The sequence below is a fragment of the Mercenaria mercenaria genome, chromosome 4 (assembly GCF_021730395.1).
Source record: "Mercenaria mercenaria strain notata chromosome 4, MADL_Memer_1, whole genome shotgun sequence".
NCBI lineage: Eukaryota > Metazoa > Mollusca > Bivalvia > Venerida > Veneridae > Mercenaria > Mercenaria mercenaria.
In genome coordinates, this window is record NC_069364.1 from 90,694,854 (window position 1) to 90,714,863 (window position 20,010).

General features: G+C 35.0%; 1 protein-coding gene across 1 annotated transcript; it reads right to left on the reverse strand.

Moving 5' to 3' along the window:
• Nucleotides 1–362: 362 nt before the first annotated feature.
• LOC123552417 (uncharacterized) lies at nucleotides 363–6,357 on the reverse strand. The gene is made up of 3 exons (XM_045342075.2): nucleotides 6,160–6,357; nucleotides 3,959–5,532; nucleotides 363–1,691 (listed from the first exon to the last, which is right to left on the reverse strand). The coding sequence occupies exons 2-3, from the start codon at nucleotides 5,530–5,532 to the stop codon at nucleotides 1,121–1,123; spliced, it is 2,145 nt and encodes a 714-aa protein (XP_045198010.2). The 5' UTR covers nucleotides 6,160–6,357; the 3' UTR covers nucleotides 363–1,120.
• Between the last annotated feature and the right edge of the window lie 13,653 nt (nucleotides 6,358–20,010).

The window sequence follows — 20,010 nt, forward strand, 5'->3', positions numbered from 1 at the left end:
ACTATCGTAATGACTTTTCACTATCTTACTTTCGACTTTTCACCATCGTACTTCCGACCCATCACCATCGTACTTCCGACCCATCATCATCGCACTTTCGACTTTTACCATCGTACTTTCGACCTTTTACCATCGTAGTGACTTTTCAACATCGTACTCCCGACTTTTCACCATTCTACTTTCGACTTTTCACCATCGTAATGACTTTAAAACATCGTAGCTTCAAGTTTTTACCGTCATACACATGTACTAAAATTGCCGAAGTTTCTAAGCTGTTCCATAAAAACTGCAATTTTACCTATCTTTTTTGATGAGAGACGCTATTAAAGCATTCTCAATACTATGTATAATTAAACCACAAAAGCAGTCAAAGTAATATAATATCATTAAACACATGGTATAAGTTTATAAATCAGTCAACAAATTCTTTCAAACGTCCACATATGCACAAAGTTACGACAGACATATAAGTAATGCATACATTTACATATATCATATTTACTATACATGTATTTGTGTGCTACAAACATAACTTACACCTTAACCTAACTTTAAATTTAATAACTTTAAAAAAAATGGCATTTTTAACCTTAGAACGTGTCGTCAAAAAGCGAATTTGATAGTCCTTTTAACACTGTAAATTTCAGTCATTTGGGGCATCAAAAAGTTTCAATTTTGGCTTTAATTGTTTTATGGCTTATAAAAAGGCTTTTAGAATATCTTAATTTAAAACTTTTGTCAAGGGAAAAATAAAATGTTCATACAATTTTACACAGGGAAACATACATGCCAGAAATTACACTAACTTAATATACCGTTGAAAGTTACTACAAATATTCTTCCACCCCTACATACCTTTAGAATCATCGAATACATAACTAATATCCCAATATTTAAAATTAAAACCGCATTACCTGATGATAAAAAATAATGCGGACTGAATTAAACTGCAGTGCTTTCAACTTATTCTAACGGCAAAGTTATTTTGAAAAAAAAAACACACTTTTTAAGACCCAAGATATTATTTTCAATTTTGTTACCATTGTTTTACGATAAGACTTTGTGCTTCGGGTAATACTACTGTATGAGGGTCAGTTATACGCTAGATGTCACCCCTAAATTATCCCTGAATTTCCTGCTTGTGTGTCTGTGTTTGTGTGGTTTTCACTATTTTTGGTTTCTGAATGTCCTTTCGTAAAGATGAAGTCTTCAGTGGCTTCCTGTCAGTGTATTCCTTCATCATTTTATACAACTTGTAAGCCTCGTGCTCTTCCTTCATGACGTCATCAAATTTGCGGATCTGGTACTTTATTCCGTTTATTCGAATGCCGTTTTCGACCATATTTTCACATACAGAAGCCTCAGTAAACCTTATGATCCATCGACTGGTGGCCTCTGGATCAATAGAATGAACAGACACTGGATCGAATTGCAGGCTCAATAATTTCTGGCCCGTTTCCTTTTCGATTTTAGCTTTTAATTCATCATGTGATAAATCGGTATCACCAAAGCGGATGCAGACGGCTTTTGGGTCACTAGGCGGAAGTTCTTTGCGCATGCGCAACGTCGTAACTTTTTTCTTCTTCCATAGCTTGTAGTTTGCTTTAAATTTTACTTCATCCAGTAGAGACTCTTTTTCTTGGAAAGTATCCCTCTGCTCTACGTTTATTGGCGGCATCTTCTGGACATTCCTGTAAAAAGGATGATGACCAAATGAATAAGATAGGATCATATCATGCGAATGAGAGTTCATACTGACGAGTTCAACTCATCCGGTCCTGGAAAGTATTTGAAAAGATCTGTAGTATGAACACGCAGATATGAGCAAAACTTAGATCACGAAATATTTTACAAGTATAAAGTGACCGCGAATATTTCCCACACCCCAAAGTTGACATAAAAGTTTCATCAGAAGCTTCTCTGTTTAAATAACTTTTGTACGTGAATTTGTACTATTTTGCGCCGTACGTAATGGCGTAAAACAATTGAAGGCCGGTACACCATGCTAATTGCCAAATGCCAAATATTTATTGCTAATTGTCAATTACTTAATGCTAAATGTCAATTATTTAATGCTAAATGTCACTTACTTAATGTTTAATGCTACATACCAAATGCTTTATGCCAAAAACATCATGCTAAATGCCAAATGCTTAATGTTACATAGCTAATGCTTACTGCTAAATGACGAGTGCTAATCGTCAAAGTCTTTAACTTTATGAATCTATGTAACTCTTAAGTATTTAAGACAGATAATACTCTACCAGTCTGACTTGAAACCTTGAAACAATGATATGCTCTACCGGCCATAAGAACATAGGACCGAAACTGTATCCGCTTAGAAAAACGTTTTTAAAATAGACGAAGTTAATATGTAACAAAGGTGAATGACAATTTAAATGATGCATTTATAAACTGATTTATTACATACTCACTTAAAAACTCCGTTTAGTTTCAATGGGACCAAAAACGTCAATGTTTTTCCATATTTGTAATTTTACAAAGGCTTAATAACAAATTTGAATCATTCATGTAATAATTTTAAGCGTAGATGCGTATGTAATAAAAAGATTATTAAATTGTATCGAGAAATATGCACTCGTTCTTACGCGGAATAATATTGCGCTCCTAAAGCCGCGGCAGAACTCGTGCATATTTGTAGATACAAATCTAATAACCTATAAAAATTCAGTTCATTTTTATAAGCACTTAGCAATAAGCATTTGGCATTTATTGTTTCGCATTTCTCAATTAACAGTTATCATTAAAATCAATATTTGACAGTCAGCATTTGGCAAATAGCATTTTACATTAACTACATTTGTATTTATCATTTAGCATTTGGCAATCATCATAGCGCACCGGCCTTCCATGGAAAACCGGCGCGCCATGCTGACTGCTAAATGCCAAATTTATATGCTAAATGCCGATAAATTTACGCTAAATGCCAAGTACATAGTGCATACCAAACGCTATTTGCCATATACAGAACGCTAAATGACAAATAGCTAATGCTTACTGCCAATGAAATAATTGCATCGTCAAATTCTTTTAACTTTGTATGTTAAACCTCTGTATATTTTAAACTAATGAATGGTACATGTACTTTAATTAGCTGAAAACTTTTAATGTTCTACTGGTCTGATTAGAAGCAATCAGTGCATGTTCTAACAGTCACGAGAACATGGGACCGAAGCTGTTTTGGAAAAAAGAGACAAAGTTGTTTAACGAAGGCCATTGATGTATTTATTTGAATAATCTTTTTGAAATACGCATTTGACATTTATTGTTTCGCAGTTCGCAATAAGCATTTATAATCAGGACATCTTCCATATTACCGGTACTTAAAGTTTTGAAAAAAATTAGGGACGAAAGTTATTGCCATGTTACCTCTTTTCTAGTTTTACAAGGCTCTCAAAGCAAGTTAAATAGTACACAACATAAGCGTAATTGACCGTTTTGTTATTCTGAAATCCAGTATCATCCTAATCAATTATTAAATCCAAAGAAGCCTATTTTGTAATGTGTGCAAACAGAGCGCCTTTAACTTAGCCAGGTTTCGACGTACGTTTTTGCATGCCAGACAGGATTTTCGCGTGTATTTGCCGGCCCTGGGAAAACTCGTCTTACACCCTCACGACTACTGTAATTTATGAATGAATCCGTAAATTCATACGCTACTATAAAATAGTGCTTAAAAGAAAAGCATTTCTTTTACTTTTTTTCTATTATATACCCAGCACATTATTGGCTGAAGATGCAGATGGAAATATCTGACAATGCCTCGTTTCCGCCTGAACAGTTACCCTCGAGCCAGATATTTCCACCTGCACCTTCAGCCAGTGAAAGATTCTTATGTTCTTATGAGAGTTTCAGATCTGATAGACTTTTTTTTTTATCGAAATTGGATGGAGTATTAATAACCTTTGATATCTGAGTGAGCTTACATACAACTTACCGAGTAATGCCGACATTAGCAGACGACAACATTTCAACATTAGAAATATTTGTAGTTCTGCTCCATTGATCAAAATTATGCGTCTTCCAGTCGCTGCCTAAAAGTTTAGAGCTAGCTCCCCGACCTTTAGCCGTCTTTATCTCGTCTTCACAGTCGCTGTTGGCGTTCCGAAAACCAAGATGAACGGGCCTTTTGTATTCACGAGACGAGCCTTGACGCAAAGTTTCCATGTACCTTTGGTTAAATTCATCCAAGTGCTGGTTAAATGCCTTAAAGTCGTTATCGAATGTGTTGTCTCGACTTGTGTTGTATGTAGTCTGGGGTTGATGATGAAGCACACCTTTGTCATGCGACTCATAAAGACTTATATCTGGCAGCGTGTATTCATTTTCGATAGCAGCGTTTTGGTCCCTGACGTCATCAAAATAATTATATCGATTTTCACCAGTCTTTTCTATGTTCATTTTATGTTGAAGACTATTAACAGAATTGTATTCATACCCACTTTGTTCCAGGTAAAAATTGTCTTCTCCCCAAGCTTCCCTTGGCACGATTACATCCATCTTGCTTTGATCATGCGATGTTTGTTGTACCTTAGCTTGAACCATACGGAACTCGCCGGACGCATTTTTGTTCCGCAACACCGGTCGATACTGACCAGGATTCACCGTATCCGACTGCAACAAAACAAACGCGCCTTGAATTGCGGATGAATGTACCAGTCTAAAGTCGTCTGCTAAGTAACCTGGGGGCGGAACCAATTTGTAATCACCAACTTCTCTTGATTCAGTCGGTGCTAACCGGAAGCAACCAACCTCTGTTGGGCGGCACTGTTCAAGACGAAATAAAGGCAGTTCGATCCCCTCACCGCCATTTATCTCATCTGACTGGTTCTTTACTTGAATAAGCTTGAAATAGTCAGCTTTTTCCAGGTTTGTTCTAAACATTCGCATTCCCCCTTCTGTTTCTTCGATAGACATGAAAATACCATCTTTTATGCTATTCTCCATTTTAGGTTGCGATTCCTTATTAAATGTAACCGGATCACGAAATTGTACCTGTTTTCTGAACTCTGGACGATAAGCATATTCCATTGGTACATCAACATCTCGGTTATACATAGAATGTCCAGCTCGATCTGCATGGAAATACCTCAGAGTTCCAGACGTAGAGGCATTTGCAACTGTAAGGTGTCTCCTAGCGTTCATACGATCATAGAATGGTCCAATGGAGTTTATTTTCCAGCTAACGTATTTTGTTTCTGTATCATACCTTACTGTTCCATGCAAACCCCTAATTTTGAGAAGCTGGGGTAGGGTAGAAAAATCAGCTTTGTAAGACAGATCTGGTGCTGAGCCCGCTCTTCTTAAAGATTGTGGTTTTCTGTTAGATTTATATCGTTTAGTTTCACTTCCTGTGTAATTGTGTTTAATTTGAACAGTGGACATTGGATATTCGGATGCCGTCCATTCTGGGCCAGGGGGGAGTTCTGGTTTCCAAGGCCGGCGTCCAAAGAAAGGTGGCAACTGACCATTCGTCGTCTGAAGGATTAGAGACTGGCTTGAAGTAGGCATCTGCAAAGAAAGTGAAACTGTAAAATCATCATTATTTCGTCTGAGATTAATTTACATGGATTTTCACCGTTGCATAGATCGACAAAATTAAAACCGACGAATAGAAAAAGTTTGCATTTATTTCATCTTTAAAATTTGAAATCCACGAATTTATATCGCAACGAAATAACATGCCAACAAACTTACGTGATTTCACAGTATTCATATTCAATACTGTAGAAAAAAAAGTTTTCTGATGTTATACTGTTTGAACGCTTTAAAATATATAGAAAATGAAATAATATACGTATAAATGTTAACATTACAAATGAAAAATAAAAGAAAGACATTTTTGTCAAATGATTATGAAATATTTTCGTTCAACCGGTCTTCCTCTTAGAAAAAGAAAAAAAAACGAAAGAGAAAAGACGCACCTGATAAAGTTATATTTAATCTAAGAATACTTTCCCCAGCACAAGCTGAAAAAATTAACACCATGACCAAAAATACTACTACCAATAAACAACAACAACAACACCAGCATATAACATTTAAAGACAAAAGCTCTTTAGATGCTACATGTTTCAATCAATTTTAAGAAATTGTGGTTTTTAATGCATTTGAAAAATAAACGCTTTTCAAATTTACCTTCACCTGATTTATCCCCGCACAAAATCTTAAGATTTTCTATGTATTTGACTTATCCATCACTTTTATGATCCAGCTTATTTGTAGGTGAATTTATGTCACTTTAGAGTACAATCTTGTTCAAAATGCTGTTTAAACATGTTGACTTATTAATTACATATAATTTATAGCCGCTTGAAACCTAAGCCTCTCATAAAACTTTCATTGTTTATCGTCATCCTTTGTGTACACGTCGTTAATATATTTAAATTTAGCAAACTTCACCCAGCTTAACGATTAGCCGTTTTAAGCATTTTGTAAGTTGTTACAAAATTTAAAGATGCACATTCCGTGTTTAAGTATAGTTTTATTTTGACGGCAATAAATGGCAAAGTAGATGATTTAAGTGTTTAGCGTATCTTGATAATTTTGAAAAGCATCACTTTTATGGACAAATGTCAATGTCTTTTCTGCATCTTTAGCCTGCTGGTGGCTTTGCGACCAGTGCAGACTAAAATCAGCCTGTACATTCGAAAAATAAATTGTATTGCCCAAATTGAATGACGGACTAGTCCATTTAAGAAATCTAGCAGGTTAAAGGTTAAATATAAATTTAAAAGAAGGTCATTTGCAGAATCGCAGTCACACCCTTTATACAAATACAACACTTGGTAATTTCCGTGTGTGATTGCGTATTCTCGATACACAATTCGGCATTCTTCGTACGTAACTATAGCTCCACGCGCACATGACTTTCCGGAGAATGCCGAATTCGCATACGGAGAATACGTCATTTGCCGATTGTCATTGCGAGTCAGTAACAACAGTAACTATAGTCTGTCCCACCTAATTTTGGACCTCAACTTTGGGCTGATATGAAGAAATGAAACGGGATCAAAGAACATAAAACATGTTTTTGTTAATAAAAAAAAGTCACCCTCGAGAATTTCAAGGATTTTTTAAACAATCGTCTGGTTTTCCCGTGCGACTAAATTTCATTTTCTCTATGGGAATTCACTGTTGTTTATTTCTGGTCGCCATTGCCAAATATTCTCTATTTTGGAGATTTTCGGGAAATTTCACGTGTTATTCCGTGGGGATGTTTCACACTTACTTTTTACACTTAGCTATTTTTCCTCCCGTAAGAAACAGAATGGGTTTGAAATAGAATTTACAATTTAGATCTAGTATACAGTAGATCTACAAACAAAATTTTGAAAAATGTAAAAATGAAAAATAGAAAAAGAACTTACTTTGCACGAAAGAATCCGGCCATTAAGTAATGTATTCAGTTATAAATTCCTTTAATCATTATTCGATTTATCCTTAAATCCTTCCAAACGATGTCCAGTTCAATGCACAAATTTCAAAGTTTCATCTTCATACATCCAATCCATCATCCGAAAATTGATCCAGTCAATGTGCGGCAGTCTTTCGAAGAATTTCAGGCAAATAACTGAACTATGCATTTGAAACAATATCTTTAATCACAGTATTTTCCAAATGCATAATCCAGGAAGAACCTGTACGATACAAAGACGTCAACTGCTTCAGCCTCCTTAGAATATAGCCTTCTACACATTTAACAAGCTCGCCATGGCATGACACAATAACTTTTCAAACGCTAAATTCCAATTATGTCAGACAATATAGATATGACGTCACTAAATATCTCGAGCGATCAAGAGCATAGGCGCTTGAACATGCTTCTTTTATCTAGCTGAAGAACAAAATACCCCTTCAAAAGGTCATATGAGCCGCGCCATGAGAAAACCAACATGGTGCATTTGCGACCAGCATCCGCGCAATCTAGTCAGGATCCATGCTGTTCGCTAACGGTCTCTCTAATTGCAGTAGGAAGTTGACCAGATTGCGCGGATGCTGGTCGCAAATGCAATATGTTGGATTTCTCATGGCGCGGCTCATATTTTTATTTTGTCTATAGGTCTACCCTGCCTATCAATAGCACAAAAATGTTTTAACATGCCACTTTGGATTTCACCGAACGGTCGAGCATGAGAAATAAAGACGCGAGGATGGAATTGAAAAACTGGTATTATGTTATAAAGAATAAAGGCAATTATTAATTTGTTTAACGTAGTCCGTTATATAGGCGGTTGTCTCAAATTGAAATATGTATATTTTAAATCATTAATTGCATTGAGGAATAATGTTTTACCTTGATCGAACGGTCACAAAAAATAGTGAGCACAAGTCAGTACACAAACATGTATTCATGCTATTAAAAAACAACATTTTAGCAGACGTTTATCATCCGAACCTTTGATACGATTATAAACAACAGTAACCAATAATGAAAATGAGTTAAATGGGTTGCGCGCATCTCCGCTGTCCCCACCTCTATTGAATAGAACGGCTGAAACAATGATACGCACTTGACTTGAGACATGTATTTATTTTACGTCAATGCGAACGAGTAAGTACAAACACATTTTCAGAAAAAAAACTGAAAACCTGAAACGGAAATAACTTTGAATAAATTTGAAGTAAAATGTTAATTCAGGGTCTTCCGTACAAGAAAATACTACAAGTTTTGGACAGAGTTTGTTTTAATTTTCCATTTCTGTTATACAACAATAAAAATATTTGACGTCGCTAACTGTGAGCAAACCCCAAAATGACGTTTGTATGAACGCCGCCATCTTGAAATAGACGTCGCGTCATTTTACAATGCAAGTCTATGGGGAAAAACATAAAATCTTGATTTTTAACTTCATTTTACATTTTTTTCAAAAAAATGAAGAAGGTGCCTAGAGATATTAACCGTCTGGTATTAACGATGTCATTTTTGACAATTTTATATACAGTATAAATAAATTATCGGAGGTCCAAAATTATAGTCCGATCAATTCGTAACAGAAAATGCCAAAATACTTCAGAAAATGGGAAAAGCACCAAAATTGGCACAGCTTTTTATTAAAGCATAAAAAACATTTTTTTCATGGGACCCATTTGATATCTGTCAAAATGGCCGATACGGTGGCGTATTTTCCAAAATGGCCGCCGAAACTTAATATTTTACGTTACAAGATTCTAATGAAAGGTCATTTTATTTACATTCATCCCCAAAATGCATCAAATATAAATGTTTATGATAAAATAAATCATAAATTTGCATCAAATGCAAAAATAACAATTCAAATGATGTTAATTTCTTTCTGTTTCCATGGTTACGGCTAAAATCTAGCCTTTAAAACTCAGTTTAATATTATCATTGTGTTGTTTTTTTGTTGTTGTTTTTTTCATATTTTAAAGGATGTTTTGTTTTTACTAAAATTTTTATGCAATTTATATTATTTTACTTGCAATCCCTCCACAGCAGCATATGGAAACATTGTTGTTATTCCCCCATCAGTGTTTAGCCAGAGGGGGCTTATGGGTTTCCCCCATATGCATGTCAATACGTCAGCCATGCAAAGTGGGAAACTGCAATAACTTTAAAACTACAGCAGATTTTTTCATGATATGTGGTACATGGATAGATGGCAATGTGGAAAATGCCAATGTCATTTAAATTTGTTCCTATGGCAACAAATGTTGTTGCTATGGCAACAGAAAGTGCAGGAATATGACACAAAGTGTCATTCTGCATTTCTTCAAAACTAGGAGAGATTGTTTCTTGAAAAATTGTACATAGATAGGAGGAAAAATTGAAAACATGCTTATTATGTTATTTTCTCCTTTTGTACATCGTTTTGTCCGTCTGTGTGTCCGTCCATCATTTCCAAATGGAGGATTCTTAAATAACTTCAAAAGTGCAAATTCTAAAGACTTCTTTATGAAACCTTGTTTATAGATGGTAAGTAATATGGAGAATCTGAAGATCAATTAACTTAGTTTCTATATTAAATTGTAGTTCCTATGACACCAAGTACGACAACTATCCCTTTCGGTTTGGGACTTCGAAATGCAAGAATAGATTATAGGGACGGGCTAGCAGGATCAAATGAAACAACTTTCCTTATTATGCTACCGCAGTCACAATATCTGCATAATATATTGATTACTTAATCATTGATTATGTAATGTTAACTGTGTTACAAAGAAGAGTAAGGCTGAATATTCTGTGAAATATGTTACTCTGCACAGTGAGCTGAAATCTGAAATAAGGTACATGTCAGATACTCTTGTCAGTACACACAAGCAGATTGTCGACAACCTTAGTTAACTTGTATAAGGCAGTGCAGAGCATTTCAGCACTTTTGACAAATTACATCTTCCTCGACAGCCTTTATCTAGGTTGCAAATGCACTTGAAAAAAACTACCAGAAAGGTTCCAATTTATCAAAGATACCTCTGGTAAGCCTTATTTATCTTGATTTGGAATTTTAGGAATGTGACAGAACCCCCATATGTGCCCGACCTAATGGGCAACCTTTTTTAGTATGTTCAAGAGGTGTAGCAGACGATGCAGGAATGCACACTATAACCCTAATCTTTGTGTGAACAGATGGTTGATCAGCTACTTTTTTATGTAAAGAAAAATATCGAAAGCCTCCATCTATAGCACAGAAATATTAAATGAACAGTTTGTTTGTAGGAAGGTGTATAAAAATGCATTTAAAAGCTTGATTCACCGGTAAGCGCGAGCCGTACTAGTTAGTTTTCTTTGACAAGATAATGTTATTCTTACATTGGACTGCTTAACTGGCAGTGGCATAGCCTTACAAATGGTCAATAGATAATATCTGTTGTCTAAAAACAAGTAAATTGGTATTAAATTTGTGTTTCGAATATATGTGCTCATTAAATAAATCCTCAAGTACTCACATTTAATATGTCCTTATCTAATGTATTTAATGTCAGTAAACATGCCCAGAAATAGATATTAGTGTACACTTTTCGGCAAATGCCGTACTAAGAACGAATTTGTGACCATGCCACGTGATTTCAGTTTGCAAATCAGACTACTCGATAACGCATTATAGATAATTTATCAAAATGAACGATTTATGCAACACTCTGCCTGACTGGACGAGAGTGTCTATTTGTTTCACTCTGCTGATTGCGCTACGCTGGGTGAAATGTAGACAAAGCATTTAATATGCTAAATGACGCTGTTCACAGTTTTAAAGCTAAGTTTCGCTCAGCATATTTAGCAAGAATATTGATATATCTAAAAAATGATAAGTAAATTTAATAAATATGATAAAAACCTGTTCAAATACCAACATTTCTTGCATACCAGACGGGGATTTCCGGTATCTTTACCGGTGCTGGAAAAATCCATCTTACACCCCCACACTGGCCATAGCTTTATCAGATCAAGTGGTTCCAACGTTGTTTGAGCGGTGAGTTTTACGCAGAACAGATGGTGAAATATGGCCGATTGTATAAATTTCCGGTCTTGTAAGTATTATTTAAAGGAATTTCTACCCGTTATATATCGAATAGTATGAAAACGATGGGTGCACCTGGAGCGCAAATGTCTCCGTTTCTTAGCACATGTGTCCATTTAGCTGAGGTTTGTGCCATTTATTCAAACACTTATGTACAGTCCAGCGAGGGAAAGAAATTTTTGTCAGTTTTCCACAATATCGCATCATATATAGTGCTTATCGGGAACAAGTAATTATTTAAAAACTTCTTATCTATAGGGCTACGTCTTAAAACAAGGCATATTTATTTTCATAGAATTATTCGAGTTTGTTTCAGAAAAATCGGCCGAAAACCTAACGCAACGCAGTTTCGAGTGGGCCGCTACGCAACGCAAACAAGTGGATACCGTTCTCTGTCTTACTTGCCGGGTCCTATCTCTTATATAAAATGTCGTCCATGATCTACGTAAACATCATATTTACCATTAATGTACACTGAATTTCATGTGACTGTACTAACAATTGAAATCAAGTTTTTCGTTCAACTAGTATTGAGTATGGCATTATCTGGAACATTTTCATGTGCCCACAAGTTTGTTAATTTGAGATAATAAAGAAAAACCTGTTCTATAAATTACCGAACGGGTTATCAATTTCTTTGGTATGATGTTTCTACTTGATGTCAGATTATTAGATCATTTCACTGATCGTAGGTGCAGATGGAAATACCAAGCTTGTGGGTAACTGTTTAGATTGTATCTATGTTCTGAAATGTTTACTCAAAACAATTACCCGAGAGTGTCGGATATTGCGATCCATACCTACAACCAGTGATTTATTCCTGTTTTGTATGTCTTATTCTTCAGATAACCTAAAGGAATAAAGAATAAAATGAATGTGTCTCTTTAATGTACTATGCTTTACTAACGTAGCATTTTTTTCATTCATGAGTCATCTTACACGTCGGGTGCAAGAAGAGTTTTTCCAGCATCGACGAAAACGTTGGAACATTCTCTACAGATTTTTTTAAGCCATTCAGTAAAAACATACCCAGTTAATTATCTATCACATCAGATAAACCAGGTAAAAAATTGAGTTTTTACTTTCTAGTTATTCATCAAAACTAATTAGTGTTTGAAATTATTTTTTGTCCAATGGCATTGCAGTACTTTTCAAATGTTCAGCAAATTTATTTTAGTAAATCAGCATTAACTAGCAGTCATTTATTAATCAGGTTAGTCATGTGTACAGAAGGGACAAGAGGTGTGTTATTGATTTTATTTGCTCTGACGTCATCCAAAAACAAAAAATAATTTCAAACACTAAATAGGTTAGTGTTTATTAATGTGCATTTACAAAACTTAATCAGCCTCGCGGCTGCGCCGCTCGTAGCTGATTACACTTTGTAAATACACATTAATAAACACTAACCTATACGAAAAGATGATACTGGTGAATGATTTGGTTACCAATGTGCAAATCCGTTTTTCAAGTGACACTCCACGTGGTATATTCCGGATGCACACTAATTTTCCCGTTTATTTATTAGCGACCATTACGAGAACTAAAATTAAACTTAATTTTATTTTGAATTTGGTGCTACTGGTTTGCATAATCTTGGTTTATACTCTATATATCTTTTCTCTTGTCTTAATAGGGGTATGAATATGTTGGAATTATAAAGAAAATCCAGCATTATCATGGTTTGTGTGTCTGTTGTTTTTGTTAATTAACAAAGTGCGTTTTCGCTATGCAATGAAAACATGTGAACTCGAAATTGTGCGTGGAAATTAAGTGTTTATATAACATAACATAACATAACATAACATAATATATACTTTATTTGGCATAAAATGACAAAATACACATTTATAGCCAATACAATTACAACAGTCATGTAATGTAAGAACTTACGACTTACAGCTTACTGAGTGATAATGTTTTACAGAGAAAGTATTTACGTATCCACAGTTCACAAAGTGATAATGTTCTACAGATAAAATATAGTTACGTAAAATGATGTAGATGACGATATATAAATAGCCGCAATTTAACACAGTTTTACTTCAGAAGGCAGTTTACTTGCGGCATCACATATATCAAAAAATAATGTAGTTACACTATTATGCGATGCGTGTAATAAGAATGGAAATTATAATATTGTTAGTACAGTCTAATGACGTAGTAACTTCGCGCACAAACTGCAACTGCCTTATATTGGAATCGGTAGCTGGAGAGAAGAAAAATGAGCAGATTGTTCCATAGACGTCGGTGCCGGTGTGGACAAAGTATAAAAATTGCTCCCCCCTCAAATATTTTAAGATACAGATATAACATGCATGCTAATAAAACACAAATTTAACTATTGTATGATTCTATCTCGGCTTCGATTAGTCTGATGTCACATTTTTACCGGGCTGTTCCTTATATCAGATATTAGTCCACTGTCCACCCTAACCTTTAGACAGTATATTGTGAGCTCAATACGTGCTAGTCCGTTTGTTTTCATTTTGAAAGACAAACATACAAACTTATTTTGACATTTTTGTTTCATGGACGACAAGTTTTTTTCTCTCTCGTCATTTTCAACGTTCTTGTTTCTCCGCGATTCATCTCTCTGAAAATAGATGAACGCTGCATCAGACATGTGAGTGAAAATATGTACAGACAATTGATCAGTACATCTTGCCATGGATCAGATTTTATTTATTTTGTACGAACAGCTTAGATGCACAGTATATCAGTAATGAAATAGCAATGCATTATTTCAAGAGAGTAAATATGAACGAAATGCAACTATACTGATTTAAAGAGTTAACCCACTTGTGATTGTTTTTGTACGCTGTTCAATACCATACGTGATGGGGTTTACATCAGTTAACTGGTTCTTATGTTTTGGCTAATTAATATCTGATGATATTGATATTTGGTATTCACTTTGCTTAAAGTTTGGGTTTTTGACAATGTCCGCAAAAATATATGTCCAGTAGAAAGCGAACATAAAAAATGAAAAAGTGCAATACATTGGAAATGGCGGGATCATTATAATGACATAGAACGTTCTAAAGTTACATTATATGAGATTCTAATGACTTTTTATGACGGATAAGCCTTTGCAAGTGAGACAAAGAACGGTATCCACTTGTTTGCGTTGCGTAGCGGCCTACTCGAAACTGCGTTGCGTTAGGTTTTCGGCCGATTTTTCTGAAACAAACCCGAATAATTCTATGAAAATACACATGCTTTGTTTTAAGAGGTAGCCCTATAGATAAGAAGTGTTTAAATAACTACTTGTTCCCGATAAGCACTATATATGATGCGATATTGTGGAAAACTGACAAAATTTTCCTTCCCCTTTCTGGACTGTACATAAGTGTTTGAATAAATGGCACAAATCTCAGCTAAATGGACACATGTGGTAAGAAACTGAGACATTTGCGCTCCAGGTGCACCCATCGTTTTCATTCAATTGGATGTATAACAGGTATAAAGTCCTTTAAATCATACGTACAAGACCGGAAATTTATATAATCGGCCATATTTCACCATCTGTTCTGCGTAAAACTCACCGCTCAAACAACGTTGGAACCACTTGATCTGATAAAGCTATGGCCAGTGTGACCCCGGGGTGCAAGATGACTCTTGTGCTGTAAATGATGTATTACGAACTACATATATGTAGAAGATTTATGTAGTAATATATATTTTATTTAAAAAACGGAATAAAAATTCAATACCTTGACAGTTCCTATTGGTTCCTGATAGTATATTTCTCGATCCAAATCATGTTATTTTATCAAAAATTCATAACGTTACGCTGCAACTGATAAAACAAAACCGGAACTAAACATTGTTATTTATTTTGAAACGTCATGACGTCTTTCCTGTTTACGGACGTTGGTTTCCCGCGCTTTGTTTAAATACACTGCCATATGAAATAGTTCTAAAAAGAAAGCCGTTCGATTGATTTTATTTTTATTATTATTTCTTGAATTCGGTATGCAAGAAAAAGATTCTGTCACTGGTTTTAGGTGCAGATGGAAATATCCGGCTCTCGGGTAACTGTTTAGGCGGTAACTCGGCAAGGAGCCTCGTTACCGCCTAAACAGTTACCCTCGAGGCCGGATATTCCCATCTGCACCTACAACCAGTGAAAGAATCTTATAATATCAATTTACAGAAAGAGCTGAATACGGTCTGCGTATCACATGAATAAGGGTATGATTAGAGTCTTCTATGTAGGGAAGTGCCTTTGTCGTAGAATAAACGAAACAAAATTGCACATCTAGGAAACCTTTGTGAACAGTTTAAAGAGAACCATTTAAATTGTTGTAAAGTGTGGTGTTTGGTTTGCTATTTGCAAAATGATAGATAGATGATAGAATGACACGATTTGTAAACATCATATACTTCTTGTCTTACTACGATTAGCCGACAATCTTTTTTTAAAGATTGTTTTTGTTTTTCACTCTCCTGATTGTGCAACGCTAAGTGAAATGTCAGACAAGGAGTGTTTAATGACGCTGTTTTAAAGCTACGCTTCGCTCAGTATATTTAGCAAGAATATTGATATATCTAAAATGATAAGCAAGTTTAATAAATTTAATAGAAACCTGTTCAAATACCAATATGTATCAATTTACAGGGAGAGCTGAATACGGTCTGTGTATCACATGAATGAGGGTGTGATTAGCCGATCGATTAATGTCTTCTAGGAAGAGAAGTGACTTCAAGACCACTGCTGTAATTATTCGACATAGAAAAAAGACGAAACAATATTGCACCGTTATGAGACCTTTGTGAAAAATCAAAAGTGAACCATTTAAATTGTTTAAGTGTTGTGTTTAGTTTTGCTATTTTCAAAATGTTAGATAGATGATAGAATAACACAAATGATATGAAAACCTCATAAACTTCTTGTCTTAATACAATTCGCCGCCCATCTTTTTAAAGATATTTCTTGTTTTGTAGAAATGATAGATTCTGCTCCTAATTTATACCCTCATCACACTCAGCCACGTTCCCACTACGTCCTTAAAACTGGCAGGACGCAGTAAGAACATGTACAATGTAGAAGGAATACAGTAGACACCGATAAGAACATGACTTATGGTCTCCACGAGTGTGGAGGACGCGGTCGAACTTTAGACATGTTCAAAACAAAAGTAGTGAGGACGTAGTCGAATCAGGAAGCAGGAAAAACTAAGTCTTAATAAGGACGCAGTAAGGATGTAACTAAAACCTGGTATGACAAAGTACAAGCATGGTGCGGATGGGAAAGACTGTATGGCGTGCTCATTGTGCTGTCACTGGGTTGTCATTGCGTTCTTGCTACGTAAATGGAGTTCCCACTACGACTTATCTACGCTTGTGTGCTATGACCATGCTACGTCCATGACAAGTTTTAGAATACCGCATTAGGTTATCAATACGTTCTTTCGGTGCTTAACATGTCTATGTCACGTTTGCAGCAGGTTCTCACTTTGTCAGTTTCAGATTCTGAGAATCGAGTATGAATACTTGATCCAATTCCCCATCACTTCATTTTCAACCAGCAATGGGTATGATCCCACATCATCAGGAATTACCATATAATCATGGACTCATTCAGCAGCACTGGCAGCTTGAAGTGGACTTCTGGACCTTCGTATGCCCTTCACGCTGCCATTGCTTTTTCCACCACGGCCTCTCTATAAGACAGCTCTGATTTCTTCGAGGGGATGGTGGGGGTGCTTGTCGTATATTGTATTTAGATGTTGTTGAGTGTAGATGTGGACACAATATAACTTGCAAAAGGAATGAAAAAGAGGCTGGTGGCGTAGTATTTATAAGTAGCCGACGAACGCAGTGAAAAGGTGATAAGCGCATGGTTAAAGCATGGTAAGCGAGATGTGCAATCTGACTGGTCATGCTAGAATGTAGAAAGAACGCATTGGACGTGAAAATGTGCGTGGTAAGAAAATTAGTGTGAACGTGTTAGACGCTGTGAGAACTTGGCAAATATGTTGTAAGGGGCGCAGTATGAATTTTAGAAATGCACATTTTTTGATTTTTTGAGTTTGACCCCCGTCCCCACTGCGTCAAACTTTTCAGGACGCAGTGTGATCTTCGTTAGCAGAACATTACAGGAACATGCAAATGTAAATTTGATTACGCCGATCAAACGGCAATGACTTTTTCCCAAAGAAATCATGTTGGTCTGACAGGCCAGGGATGTTCACATGTTTTTTTGTTCTATCGCACAAACATAGATAATGAAATATAGTTTTACTTAAGTGTCATTAGTTCTCATAGTGTAAATAAACTGAAATAAATATAGCAACACTAGCAAATTCTGAGTCGCGAAAACTAATGACAAGGTGAAACACATGTCATATATTCACTAATACAAACTACAGACAAATTTCGTTCGCTCTAATTCCGATAATTCGAAAACCATCCTTCACTTAAACCTATCGTCAGGTCCCAACCAAATTCCTTTATAATATTATTCGATCATTTAAACTACCGATAACTCGAATATGACGGGTTCCAGTTAATGAAGTTCGAATGTATTTATAATAATTTACAATTGTTGTAAAGCTGCACAGGACTGTTGCCATTTTATCATTCTCGATATGCAAGTTACCATTATATACTTAATTTTGACTCACATAAATGCATTCTGATTTTTCTTCTGCTTAATAGCAAATTTTGTCCAAGGGAGACAACTTTTTTTTTCATTTTTGTTGGAAGAGCGGTATTTTTGTTAATATAATATGTTTGAATTTATTCAAACAGGTGATTTTAGCTTATGATACTGATGACTGTAAGTGTCTATAGAAGTTTTATAGATAATATTAGGTATTTCTGAAAATATATACATGTATGGATTTTTCGGCCATATTGGATTTTTTTGGAGTGGGTCTCATGCTCATTTTTTGTGTTTTGCCCTAAAGTAGTTATGTACCAAGTTTTGTGCTTTTCCCATTTTCTGAAGTATTTTTACACCATTTTACTGGACTATTAGGTGGGACAGACTATAATCAAGAAAATACAAGTATGAACCTTTTATTTACTGACAAATTATTGTCGCAACGATAGATATGTTTATATATCAGTAAAGAAATATAATAAGTGTGTTTATATTTATTTGCACTACTATCACATTAACTTTAGTAACTTCTTTTACGGGTAATTAAATAAAGAAACGTCCGCATGAATTGACATATGCTAGGCTTCCTTAGCAAATAATACGTTCGAAGAAAAAGAAAACGATTTAGAAAAGAAATGAGATGTTTTCTATGTCCGTTGATTCCTATTGTTATGAAGAGAAAATGCCTCAACAGAAGTTATAAACAATCTCACAATGGAGGGGACGCATTGGTTTAGGCGGACTCTTCATCTGGAGGTCGCGGGCTCAGTTGTATTTACGGCGGTTCAAAGCGCGAGTACTGGTACGAAACCCAGTAGGTGACTGACTGAGCGTATAGTTAACCCAAGTTGAGAGAATTTTCTCTGCACTGGATGCTAAATAAGTAAGTTTGAATTGAAAAATCGACACTTTAACAGTATGGGTATTTTCAAATTTTCAAATATGCAGGTATTAAATTCACTTCAAGTGTAGAACGAAACAAAAGCGGTCTACTATGTATCTTGTATAGATTTTAATTTTATACAGACCGGTTTGACTTTAAATAAAATATAATGTACTACAAATATAACAAAACAAAATCAATCATTTCTTCAATAACCATTTTATAAGTCTGTGTTTTAATGAAAACAATCCATTCTTTGTTTCTTTGTTCTGTAGTTATAAATATTTGATAAATAAATGTACGTATACTGAACATACATGACTTATACTTCAAGTTTAAAGGGACATGATTTTAGATTTCTTTTTTTTCCCCTCAAAATTTAGAAAACACTTTGATCTGTTAGTAAAATGCTATCAAAAGCAGAATGACTCTAGCTGTTTTAAACTAGTAAAAAGCTGGAAAGATAAATGATTTTTTTCTCATTTCATACACTTTTTATCTGTTTTGAAAGTTTTTTTTTATGACAACCATCTGGATAAACCAGCTTGGTATAAAATGTTTAAACTAAGAATGTAAAATAAACTAATCCAGTGCACAATACGACAAAAAATCAATTGTTTGCAGTAACCTGACATAACCATTTAAAAACTATTAATACATCAGAATAGAGTATTTTGTTTCAAGGCTCAAAATAAGATGTAGAATAAAGGTGAAAGAATTTAAGAGAAGTATTATTTGTTAGTTTTAAAATAAGAAATATTTGTAGCATATCAAATTTGCACACAACTGAATAGAAAATACACAAAATACCCGCATAGTCCGTATTCATCAATATTATAAGGATGAAGTTAAGACTTGGATCTAACAACCTGCTATGGCATTATTTTATATAGATTTAACAGAACTTTGCAGGAATGTGCATTTGGCAGCTAAACTTCATCAGACTACAAATATGCTATAAGTAACTGATGAATAAAGGCTCAGGGCCCATCCATGTCATATTCAATAGACAATTA

Coding starts and splice junctions, on each gene's coding strand:
- LOC123552417 (XM_045342075.2), bottom strand. CDS start 5,532: ATGCCTACTTCAAGCCAGTCTCTAATCCTTCAGACGACGAATGGTCAG. Junction 1,692..3,958: donor GCTAATGTCGGCATTACTCG/GTAAGTTGTATG, acceptor TCCTTTTTACAG/GAATGTCCAGAAGATGCCGC.